The sequence below is a fragment of the Mastigoproctus giganteus genome, chromosome 13, assembly GCF_048544385.1.
Source record: "Mastigoproctus giganteus isolate SK-2022 chromosome 13, ASM4854438v1, whole genome shotgun sequence".
Lineage (NCBI taxonomy): Eukaryota > Metazoa > Arthropoda > Arachnida > Uropygi > Thelyphonidae > Mastigoproctus > Mastigoproctus giganteus.
This window is the reverse complement of record NC_143587.1, coordinates 13,274,053-13,287,199: the sequence shown is the minus strand read 5'-3', so window position 1 is coordinate 13,287,199 and position 13,147 is coordinate 13,274,053. Positions and strand designations below refer to the sequence as shown.

The window sequence follows — 13,147 nt, the reverse complement described above, 5'->3', positions numbered from 1 at the left end:
CTGTCACTTGCACTCTCGAGCTATCTCAGATCACAACTTTGTGGTCTCTTCATCAGTTGATCTTCTGTTCCATACTATTGGCATTTGACCAAAATGGTTTTAGCCTCATGTCCTGTGGTATTACATGAATGTGAAATGGGATTATCTGTAAGGATTTCTGTTCCTATTTTCCTTGGTTGGATAACTGTTTTATATCTTCCATTCTTAATACAGGCACTCCCCGATTTACGTGATACTCAACTTACATAAATTCAACTTTAGATAAGTTTTTGCCTACCAGTGCAAACTGAAAAAAAAATATATGGAAACGTATTTTGCATCCCGTAGGAATAAATGGATGTATTGTGAAAATATCATAATGTGAGCCCAATAATACATTGTTTTTATTTTATTTTTTGGTAATTAGTTCCAAGACCTCGGAAGTTGAAATTTTTACTATATAACTAAGCTCCAAGTCACATCTCCAAAGTCCCCAGAGCTGTAATCTGGTATCTGTTCTTGAAGGGAAAATCTCCTAAAGAAATCCATGAGAAGATCACTGCTGTATATAAGCATGAAGCCCCATCCTATGGCATTGTGAAGCACTGGCATAGACAATTTAGGTGTAGAATCTGAGCCCATTCCAGATCATCCCCATTCAGCCATTGATGACAGCACGATCAGAAAAGTGGAGTCGTTAATCATGGAAGATCGCCAGATATCTATGCGTGAATTGTCCCAGGAGATGAAATTAGTGTGGGCTCTGTTGAAACAGTCCTTCATGACCAACTCCATTTACGGAAATTGAGTGCAAGATGGATTCCCCGATTATTGACTGGTTTCCAGAAGGCTGATCAACAACAGAAATCACAAGAGTTGTTAGCCCTGTGCCAAAAAAATGAGGAAGACTTTTTCTCTCATCTAATCACTTAGGATGAAAGTTGGATGCATCAGCAGGATGTTTTGGGATGAGAAAGGCGAAATAATGACTGATTATCTTCCAAAAGGTAGAACAATTATAGGTGCCTATTATGCCAACTTACTCACAAAATTACGGGAGAAAATCAAAACATGTAGGCATGGCATGCTGTCCAAAGGTGTGAGAATGCTTCAAGACAATGCCCCAATTCGCACTTCTGAAATTTCAACAACACAAGCGGCCACTTGTGGATATGAAATACTGCCCCATCCAGCCTACTCACCTAATCTTGCACCATTAGACTTCTTGTTTCCTTCTCTCAAATCATTTCTTCGGGGAACCCACTTCTCTGACGACAAGACACTCATTTCTGCAACAGAGTCATGGTTCAATGACCAGCCTCACCATTTCTACAAAACAGTATCTGTAGCCTCATCCATCGATGAGAAAAATGTGTAAATCTGCATGGTGGCTATGTACAGGACTAAAACCTGTGTCAAGAATCAACAGGCTAGCAACTCTGCAGCTAGGTCAGAGCGATTCTTTATTTGAACCACCCTCATACATTCCATTATAAGAATCATTTTTGAATGCCTTTGTGATATTTTTCTAAAACACATTTCTGGAGGTCACAACCATAAAACGAAAAACAATTTTCACTTTCTGGTTTATTGGTCTTTTTTGTTAGTGAAATCTATTATAAACAGATAGTAAACTCAATCTTATTGCATTTGCAATAATACTGGAATTGTGTGGGTTTTTACATTATTATGGTGAAATGTGTTTTCTCCTCACCGAAATCTTCATTCATATAAAAAACATAATTAAATTTTCAGAACCTTCCTTTCATTACTATTTACTTATTACAATGAAGTGGAAGTGCTAGGAAATGAAACAAAATTGATTTAGAAATGAAGATGAAAATGATTAAGAAGTAAGAAGCAGGACAAAGTTTATCTATTAAATGGAATTAGGTCTTGCTGCCTCAACAGGGAATACTATTTTAAAGGATAGTGCGCATATAAAAAGAACATGCAAAATGCATGTTAAGGAATCAATGCATTTAAGATCAACAGTGATCACAAAACAGTTCAGGTGCAATATCAAAGATGGAAAAGCTATTAATAATATGGAAGGAAAATCAGATTCAAAAATAAATGCCCATGAGTCTAATGGCCATTCAAACAAAAGCAAGAAGTATTTATGAAGATATTAAGGATAAGCATGGTGAACCCCTAGCCAAGTTTGTTTGTAACAAGCAATGGGTGGTTTAATAGGTTGAAGCATCATGCTGGTTTCCACAACGTTAAAGTAAAATTTTTGTAATTAAATGCTTTTGTAATATTGTGCACGTTGGAAATTTTTCCTGTGCATGAGATAAATAATTCTAATTTGAATAAATAATTCTATTTACATGTTCGTTGAACATTTCTTTTTTGCTTCAATCAAATTCAGTGTGCATAGTTGCGAGTGCTGCAGAAGCCTTTAGGAAAATTCTATTCTGATTTACGTAGAGTTCTGTGGAGTGCAACCCTTACATAAGTCAGGGAGTGGCTGTATTTCCTCAGAATGTGTAAGTGAAATTATTCTAGTAGGGATAAATTCCTTCATTCCTCATTGCACCCTGAAATCATGTCCTTTGTTCTAAACCTTGGTTTACCAATAAATGTGCTAAGGCTATTCAAGATTAAAATATAGCGCATTGCAGTTGGCTTGCACCCAAAACTCCAGCTTCATTTTTTGCCTACTTAGAGCTCCAAGTTTGTTTTTAAAATGGTTAATAGAACAGAAAACGTTCCTCTTGTAGAAATACCTTCTGATATGTTGTTTACAACCTCTGTTCATCCATCCTTTCACTTTGTTTACATCCTGTCAGTCTCATTGTATTGTCATCTAAAGATAAACCTGACTTTTTTGTAACTTACTTTTCCTGCAACCCTTGCTCAGTGGTCGTGATAAAACTCCTGTCATACCAAACTTACCATTTAATCCTTCAAACAAAAAGAATAGTCTTGATTCCACATAAGATTTATGAATAGTCAAGAAATCTCCAGGCCCTGATGGCATTTCTCCATTTCTTCTGAAAACTTGTGCTCCAGAGTTAATTCTTGTACTGTTTAAGATTTTTGCAATATCTTTTTCCATTAGAATTTTTCCTTCTGTGTGGAAATTTAGTTTTACTTTAAAAGTGCAAAATATCCTAGACTTCTACTGTTACCATCAATAAAAAATAATAAAGTAACTGTCTTCATATTTTATGTCTCATGTACATGCTGATCCAACTGAATTTCCTTAAGCTGTCAGCCTCAACTACCCATTGAGGCAACTTATTCCAGTAATTTACAACTCACTGACTTAAAAAAAAAAAAAAAAAAAAAAAAACACCCTTCCAACAATCCGATCTATAGCTTTTCTCCTTTGATTCTATTGCTATTTATTCATTTTATTCCCATCTTAAAGGTTTATAGACTTACAGATCCCCCTTAGATTCTTTAGTTATTTAGTTACCAAGCTGGCACCTCCACATAGCCAGGTGGGAAGGAGCAACAGTGCGTAGCACACGCTTCTTGATTAGACCGGGGTTCAAGCCCATCACCACCAAATACGGAGGATGCGGAAAGGTCAGGGAATGACCACCGCATATTCCCGGAGCAATATGGCCTTAGTTGCTAATGCTCCTAAAAATCAAACAACAAACAAACAAACAGTTACCAAGCTCTGAAGCCCACGCAATCAGTCTTTTCTCATATGGAAAATGACCCTCCTACCTTGTCTATCATTCCTTAATACATTATACATTTCATATATGGAGGTAAATTTTAATTCTTATTGTTTTATTTTTATTAGATTTGATGTAGCCGATCGGCAGTTTCATTCACTGGAAGCTACTTGGAGAATGTTAATGGAAAACCCAAATGATGTTAAGGAACTAATTCCAGAGTTTTTTTACCTTCCTGACTTTCTTTTGAACATGAATGGTAATACTGAGATTATTATATTAGTTTTATAACATTTAATTTTAATGAAATTCTATTTTCATAAATTTTATAGTTATTATGTTAGATGTAATTTTAAACATTTCTATTCCTTTTTGTGAATCCCCGCTGTTGACTCGCTACCATAAAACAATAAAAACGATTTGCAGTTTCCGGTTTATTGGGCTTTTCTGTTAGTGTAATCAATTATATTTTCTGTAATCAATTATAAACAGGTAGTAAACTCGATCTTCTTGCATTTACTATAGTACCAATAGCTGGAATTCTGTGGGTTTTCACGTTATTATGGTGAAATGTGTTCCCCTTCCATGAAGTATTCAATCATATAAAAAATATAAATTTTCAGAAACTCACTCCGTACAAGTTGCATCAGATGTACTTGTGCGTCTGATGCAACTTGTGAGTGCCGTGTTCTTTGTTATTGATTGCTTATCATTTTTACTGTTTTAAATTTTACAACAAAAAAAAAACAGTCAGTAAACAGAAATATCAATTAGTATGTACATATTACAGTACGTATTAATTAAGCATAAATTTATTTTTATTTTGCTAACTGGAAAATATCCTTCCGATTTTGACGTATCATTTAAAGCAGGGATCCACTGTATTTTGTTGGGAGATCCCTGGGTTAGGTTCTGTGCTGTTGAACTTGTGCTTGTTTGAGACCATAAAAAATAATTGTGACTTCGAAGACTGCAGTTCGTAACTTTTAAAGAGAGCAGAAGGCACATAAAATCTAGATGCTGCAGAAGAAATTGTGCTTAGTAGCAATGAAGAGGAAGGCAATTAAATGAATGTACATTATCTCACATATAAGCATCACAGTTTGTAAAGTAAGACATTTGTTCAGTTATTACTATTTAAGTTACTACTATCATAAAAATAAAGTTAAAATATTAAGTTATTAATACTATAAAAATTAAGTTTCCGATAGTTATAAAACAAGAAATTTTCAGATCTATGTTCATAATAACAAAGAATGTTCTTATGAACATAGATCTGAAAATTTCTTGTACGTTAAAATGTAATCAGATAGTATGAATCAGAGCTGTAACACTCAATACGTTCTACGTTGATATTAATATTTGTAAAATAATAAGAGGAGTTTACCTCAATATAGTACATAGAACACTTCCGTATGATACTCTCCAGAAATTAAAACGAAAAAATCGACAACTTACATTAGAGTAAAATATAAATAATTAAAAACCAATTTAACACAATTCAAATCAATTAAAAATCAATTTAACGCAATTAAAAAGAATCTAATGAAAATATTCAAAACAATTTTCACATATAAGCATCAAAAATCTTTTGAATATTTTCGTTAAATTCTTTTTAATTGTGTTAAATTGGTTTTTAATTATTTAGTTATTTATATTTTACTCTAATGTAAGTTGTCGATTTTTTCGTTTTAATTTCTGGAGAGTATCATACAGAAGTGTTCTATGTACTATATTGAGGTAAACTCCTCTTATTATTTTACAAATGTTAAAATGTAATGAACTTTTTCTAGTTTATTAATATTATTTCCTTGTTTTATTTGAATTATTTGCTGAATTTTTAAATGAACTGAACTTTTGGAGTCATGTTGAATGAACTAGATGTAGTGTACAAGGAATGTGATAAATGTGCTTGTACAAGAAGTAAAACGGTGTTTGCAGGCCAGCCGCTAGTTAGTACACCGGACCAAACCTATTGGTAACTCTTTAGAAAGCTACCCAATCAGCTAGTGTATAATCTTGCTACCTCTACTCTGCCAGATATTGAATGGAGGGAGTCTGAGTAGTCTGTATGCGGGGGACATTGTTGAGGCCATATTATGTCAAGAATCTGGGTATATTCTTACCATGTGTACGCCATATCCAAAAATTTCATTACTTCATACAGCGTGTCCCCCCCCACCTTTTCTTACTATTGAATACACGTTAATTGTCAAACTAATAGAGTAAGCTTATCTGCGAAAAGATCTAAACCTCCCAAAGACTTCCTAGTTCATTTCACAAATATACATGGTCTCAATTCTAATCTCAATGCCGTCCATTTCCGCTTGCAGTCTGACAAACCCCATGTACTTTTACTGACAGAATCTCAGTTATCGGTTGATTCAACAACATCTCAGTTGCCCAAATTATTCACAGTATGATTCCTTTTTCCTCAAAGGTGGTACTTGTGCATATGTCCGTTCCGATATTCCCTTGCAGAGACTTCGTAATTTGAAATCTCCTCTTTTCGATCTTCTCTGGCTTAAAATCTCTCTACCTCATTGTGTCAAATTCATCTGTTGTCTCTACCCTTCTCCCAACACCACTAATCACTTGGAGCTCTTTGACTTCCTCTCTTTACAACTTGACTTTCTCCAATCTAACTTTCCTAACAGTGAGGTAATTTTCCTTGCCGATTTTAATGTTCACAACTCCAGCTGGCTTCCATTTTCTAGTCATGCCGTCCCAGCTGGTCGCGATGCTGAGGCTTTTGCAATTACTAACGACCTTGCACAGATTGTTCATTTACCTACAAGGATACCGGACAATCCTAACATAGAGCCAACATGCTTGATCTTTTTCTCACAAACAACCCTTCTAAGTACACGGTCGAAGTGAGTGGTCCTTTAGGCACCTAAGATCACAACCTGGTGATTGTCTCTTCTCCAATGGAGCCTTTATCTCATGGCTATTCCCAACCTTGTACTGTTTGGCATTACAAGAATGCAAAATGGGATGACCAAGATTTCTATTCTTCTTTTCCTTGGTTGGATTACTGTTTCAAAACTTCTGATGTCAACGTTTGCTCAGATCGTGTCAGTGAAATTATTCTTGTAGAAATGGAATCCTTTATTCCACACTCCACTTTAAAATCTCGTCCTTTATCTAAACCTTGGTTTTCCAATAAATGTGTTAAGGCTGTTCGAGAGAAGAACGTTGCATATCGTAATTGGCTTGTTTCCAATTCTTCAGTTTCATTTTCTGCCTACACCAAAGCGCGCAACAATTGTAAGCAATTATTAATCAGTCCAAACTAGATTTTGAACAGACTTAGAGTAGAAAACTTGCTTCTTGCTCTAATGGTAGCCAAGCATTCTGGTCTCTTGCCAAAGCTATTGGCCGCAACTTTTGCCCATCTCTGCTCCCACCTCTGTCAAAACCAAACAGTTCTGTTGTCACTTCAGCCAAGGATAAAACTGGCCTGCTAGCATCCCATTTTTCTTCCAACTCATGTATTAATGATCTTGGTAAAACACCTGCCACCATTCCCAACACTCCATTCAGTGCCTCCTGTGGTCTTCCATCAGAAGGATTTTGATGAATCATGATGCAAAGAAAGCTCCAGGTCCTGATGGTATTTCTTCACTTGTTCTTAAAATCTGTGCTCCTGAATTTACTCTTGTTCTTTGCTGCCTTTTTTCACTTTCTTATTCCAAAGGTTTTTTTCCTTCTGCTTGGAAATTTGCTCATATCCAGCCAGTTCTTAAAAAGGGTGACAAATTCCTCCCGTCCATTTATCATCCTATTGCAATGACTTCTGCCCTTTCTAAAGTAATGGAGAAATCAATTAACCACCAACTCTTAAACTACCCAGAAACCTTCCATCTTATCAACGAGCGAAGTATGGATTCCGTCAGTGTTGATCCACTTGTGATATTCTGGCTTATGTTACCAATTTATTCACAAATTCAAAGGAAAAGTTCGGTAGAACACAAGCAGTTGCTCTAGACATCTCAAAGACTTTCTATCATGTTTGGAATGAAGGTCTTCTAAACAAGCTTCCATCTTATGGTTTGCCAACTGTTTTTTGTAATTGGTTATCCAGTTTTCTCTCTGATCACTCACTGAGGGTGATGGTAGATGGCTCTCTGTCTTCTAACTTCTCCACTAATGCTGGTGTCCTCCAAGGTTCATTTCTTTCCCCCACTCTTTTCCTCTTGTATGTTAATGACCTTCTTCCATTGACTGTAAATCCTATCCATATTTTTGCCGATGATAGCACATTGCATTCCACTTTCCATTCAACTTTCCATTTTGAGAAACCTTGCCCTGCTCAATCATCTTCAACTTCTCGAATATCCGCTACCAATTCCTTAAATGCTGATCTCCAGTGGGGCAAAGACAACTTAGTTGATTTCAACCCTTCTAAAACTCAGTCTTGTCTTATATCTTGCAAAAAAGGATTCTTCTGCTCTTATGCTTACCTTTGGTGACACTCCGATTTCTAGTAAAAATGATATATCTCTTTTGGGGATTACTCTGACTTCTAATCTCTCTTGGCACAAGCACATTACAAATATTGCTTCCTCTGCATCTAAAAAACTTGGTTTTCTTTTTCGTTCTCAGTGTTACTTTTCTTCCTAACAGCTGTTCACTCTGTACAAATCTCAAATCCACCCTACCATGGAATATTGTTCCCACATCTGGGGTGGTGCCCCCGAAACCTCTCTCTCAGACTTCTAGAATCCATTCATAAGAGGGTAGTTAGGTTAATTAATGACTCCTCTCTAACAGAGTCTCTCCAATCACTGTCTCATAGACGTACTGTTTCTGCTGCATGCCTTTTCTACAGATACTTCCGTGGGCACTGTTCTTCTGAATTGGCTTCTATAATTCCAACTCTCTCTCTTTCAAAACCGTCTGAACACATGCCGCCACCAGCCAACATCCATTTACTCTCCAACTTCAAACTCACAGAACCAACTTTTCACCCTCCTCGTTTATTCATTCAACTGCCATTTTCTGGAACAACCTTCCTTCATATGTATTTCCTGAAAATTACAGTCTACAGAAGTTCAAGTCTAATGTCAACAAATATATTCTTTCATCTTCTCAACCTCCAACCCAAGCACGGTACTAAGTAATATAGGTTCTAATACCTCTTGTATTTGGGGTTTTCATAAAAAAAAAAAAAAAAACTTACTGGGTGAGATAAACGTGATGAAGCACATCTGTATTACAAAAATCAGCTTAGGGTTTGGTTGAAAATTTATCTCAGCTGTGGATTTGTGGGGAACTAATTATGTTGTCCTACAACTGTTTCTGACTGGTCTTCCCACCTAAATCCATTAGATTTTTACTTTGGGATGCCTAAAACAGCTGGTATATGGGAATGAAGTATCAACTTAGAATGAGTTATTTAATTATTCATCACATTGTATGCTACAGCATTCTATATCAATTGAACTCTATGCAGGAATCATCTGTTTATGGATCAAAGTATTATATCTGAGATGATATGGAATTTTGAGTATGTGAATTGTTTTGTGTTTATGAATTCTTATTTGACCAGAAAAATTTGGTAAATTTCAAGCTTAAATTCTGCAAGAAGATATCTTTTCACCTATATTCATAAGAACTTTTTTCTTTGCATGCTCTCAAAGATAAGATAAGTAATACGGCACTTCTCTTCATCAAGTGGCACATTTTTATTGTTATGCTAGCCTTTCATGCCAATTTAAATTACTGGCAACAACTTACAACTCACTTTTGATTAAAAAAATAATAATAATTGATTAGGTTACCAATATTGGAGACACATGCAGGACCAAAATTTAATACAGACAAGCTGTAATGAGAGGAGTAATATTTTATTAAATACCAAAACAATTAGATTTTACAAAGACTGAATCCATAGGTTGAAGTTTATAACTTTTTTTTTTGAACAGTTAAATAGTTGGAGACTCCGCAAAGTATTTCAGAAGTTTATACAATTGTGTTGTTAATCAAAATTTGTTTGTTGTTAACATGATATATAACATTCATGTTAGGATTCGATCTGGGAAAACTTCAGGTATCTAAGGAACAAGTAAATGATGTTAAATTACCTCCATGGGCCAAATCACCAGAGGATTTTATCCATAAACATCGGAAAGCTCTTGTAAGTCAAATATAACCTTTAAGATTTGTTTATTTGGAATTGATAGAATAATGTTTTGCATCATTTAAATTAATTATTGAAATCTGATTCAGTTAAGTTTTTTTTTTTTATTAGCAATAAATAAGTTGCTCCCTTGGGCTGTTCTGTATAGCAGTTCTATTGTGATTGAAAGCATTTCTGGAACTTGCTTGCTAAATTTCAATTTTGGTGCCCTTGATGTATGCTTCTGGACTTTCTCCAAAGATCCATTATATGTCCCTTTCAGTAATTTTTATACTTAGGAATAGGATGAAGTCAGACAGATCTAAATCTGGAGAGTAGGGGGGGGGATATTCCTACCTCCCAGGTTTGCGTTATGGTGATTCATGCTGCATTACTGGTTAAGCAATTTCTGATGGAGAAAAAATGTATATTTCAGATAGAGCATCCCTATGTATTACTTAAGTATCTGTAGTGTAAACAGACAGTTATGGAATAGCTTGCCCTGTCAGATGCAGCCCTTCTAAAGTGGCATCACAAAGCTGCAGAGTATCCACATATACTTACTGTTAAGATTATCTGCCCCTGTTTTGTGTGTTATGTATTTACAGGTGTGTGTGCTTGTGTGCATTTGCGTGTGTGTGGTAGTAGTAGTAGTGGCACGTGATGCAAGAAAGCAAGTGTATGAGCTTATTCAGCATCAGCCAAAAAAAAAAAATCACACCATTCCCTCCAAATGCCTGTCCAGTTCCTCCTTAAATTTATTCAACCTATCAACTTCCACAACGACAGATGGAAGTTTTTTCCAGCAATTAACCACCCGCTGGCTAAAGGCAAATTTCCGCACATCTATTCTACATTTGTCTTTTCTTAATTTGAATTTATGCCCCCTTAGGTTCGTAATCTGAACAAGTGGAAAGATCCCATCAGAATTCAGCGTGCTCAACCCATTCAAGGCCTTATACACCTCAATCAGATCACCGTGCAGGTGCCTAGTCTCCAGCCACTGCAATTTGCAGAACTTAAGCCTCTCTTGGTAAGAGGATCCCTTCATTCCCCTCACCAATCTTGTTGCCCTTCTCTGTACATGCTCAAATAAATCTATATTTTCCCCGGGGGCTCACTTCTGGTGAGTATGGGCTTGGCAAACCCAGGGTCCTGAGCTGGATATCATCATTCTTCTCTTTCTTGGTGATGCCTTTCTACTTCTCTCTCTCTCTCTCTCTCTCTCTCTCTCTCTCTCTCTCTCTCTCTCTCTCTCTCTCACACACACACACACACACACACACACACACAGGGGGGTAACTCGGGAATTTTTTTTTTGGCTGGTGCAGCATAAGCCTCAGGCTTCCTTGTACCATATGGCTAATAATAATAATAATAATAATAATAACATCCTTCCTAAAATGAGGCCTCTAGACCTGTACGCAGTACTCAAAGCGTGGCCTGACCAGTGCCTTATACAGAGGGACAATCACCTCCTTCTCCCTGCTAGCAAAATTCCTATATATCATTTACAAAACCCCATGACCTGCCCTGGCTGCCTGTCTGCATTGCTCAGAAAACTTCATATCTGACTGCACAATTACTCCCAGGTCTTTTTCATTTTCTACCACCTTAAGTGTAGTACCACACAGTTGGTACGTTTCTCTGGGGTTACTTCTACCCATATGCAGTACTTTGCATTTGTCAAGGTTAAACTTCAGTTGCCACTTCTTAGCCCATCTGCCCAAATTATCTAGATCCTGTTGCAGTAGCACACTGCCATTACTGTCATTAACAACCCTGCCAACCTTTGTATCATTTAAATTGATGTGAACCAATTTAAATATTGGGGGGCTGAAAACTTGGAATAATTGCAGAAGGAAACCTGATATTGGCTAATTGCAGTCCCAATTAAAGAAGGCTTTAAGAATTCTTCATCTTTGATGGGATTTGAACTCTCTAATTGAGTGACAAGTGAGAAAACAGCTATACTCTCATAGATGAACATGATGTATAATGAATATAAAAAATACCACAGAAGTTTTTCTGCTTACTGAATTGTATTTTTAGCCCTGCAGCAGACCTGAATGCATGCTGTTCAATCCTCCCCTCACTTCCTTATTTAAATATTAAAATATCTACTAGAATTATATCAGCATGAATTTTAATATGGTCAAATAATTCTTTCAGTTTTTATCTGCATCATTGATTTTTTTTTTAGTGATCATTGTTGTATAAAATGAATTGCACACCTGCTTATGTATAATTTTCCATAGAGTTTTGGTTTTTGCTTTGATTTCATTCTCTCTGTAATACTTCTAGCAAAATTCCTGTATATCGACAAAACTTCATGTGTCCTGACAGCCTGTCTGCACTGCTCAGAGAACTTTACATATGACTGCACAAATGTTAAGTTACTTTGGGATTACTGCTACTCATGTGCAGTACCTTGCATTTGTCAATGTTAAACTTCTACTGCCATTTCTCACCCCAACTGCCTAATTTTTCTAGATCTTCTTGCAGTAGCATAAGATCATTACTGTCATTAACCACCCTGCAAACATTTGTATCATATGTAAACTTAGACATTTAGCCTGATATACCTTCATCAATATCATTAATAAATACAGAAAAGAACAAAGTGCCTAGCACTAAACCCTGGGGCCTCCACCGATAACATTAGTTTATATTGTATATATAGTTGTGCTTATATTGTATACAGGGTGTCTCAAAAATACATGGCATAACTTCAGGAATGAGTTCCTCATATGTAGACAATAAAAATATTTTATATCAACATAGTTCCAGAAATGCTTGGTTCGCGAGTTATTAACCAGAATGTCTTATCTCCCACAGGTGATTTCCTTCATCACAAGGTACAGACAGAATCTGGTGGCTTTCCATTCCGACCATGTACTCAAATCAGGAGCAAGTGGATGTGCACTTTATGTACGGTTTGGCAGATGGCAGTGCTCTGGAGGCTCGTCGGTTGTACTAGGAAAGGTTCCCAGAACGAAGATGTCCAGAAAGGAAAACATTTGAAGGTATCCATTGCCGCCTTTGTGAATATAGGACCTTTACACCTCGTGCTGCCGACAGAGGATGACCAAGATCTACGACTCCTGAAGTAGAGGAGGAGATTTTTGATGTTGTGTATGCCACTCCTGGAATCAGCATACACAGAATAGCAATGCAAATTTCTGTTCAACGTTTGACTATTTGGAGAGTGCTGTGAGAACACCAACTGTATCCTTACCATCTGCAACGGGTACAGGCCTTGTCACCAGCAGATTACCCTGCGCGAGTAATGTTCTGCCAGTGGTTCTTGTTCACACGAGAATCCAAAACTTTCACAATCAGCATGTATGGGCTGAGGAAAACCCACATGCAATTCTTCCATCACATCACCAACAGCTGTTCAGCC

General features: G+C 36.5%; 1 protein-coding gene across 2 annotated transcripts in view; it reads left to right on the top strand.

Annotated features, from left to right (window-relative positions):
* Positions 1 to 13,147, top strand: part of LOC150075774 (neurobeachin-like protein 1) — a 693,585-nt gene that overhangs the window by 581,767 nt on the left and 98,671 nt on the right. For both annotated transcript variants that reach the window (XM_090387670.1, XM_090387669.1), the window contains exons 47-48: positions 3,746 to 3,876; positions 9,650 to 9,759. In XM_090387670.1, coding sequence (XP_090243796.1) covers positions 3,746 to 3,876; positions 9,650 to 9,759 — 241 coding nt within the window. The remainder of the gene's footprint in view (positions 1 to 3,745; positions 3,877 to 9,649; positions 9,760 to 13,147) is intronic.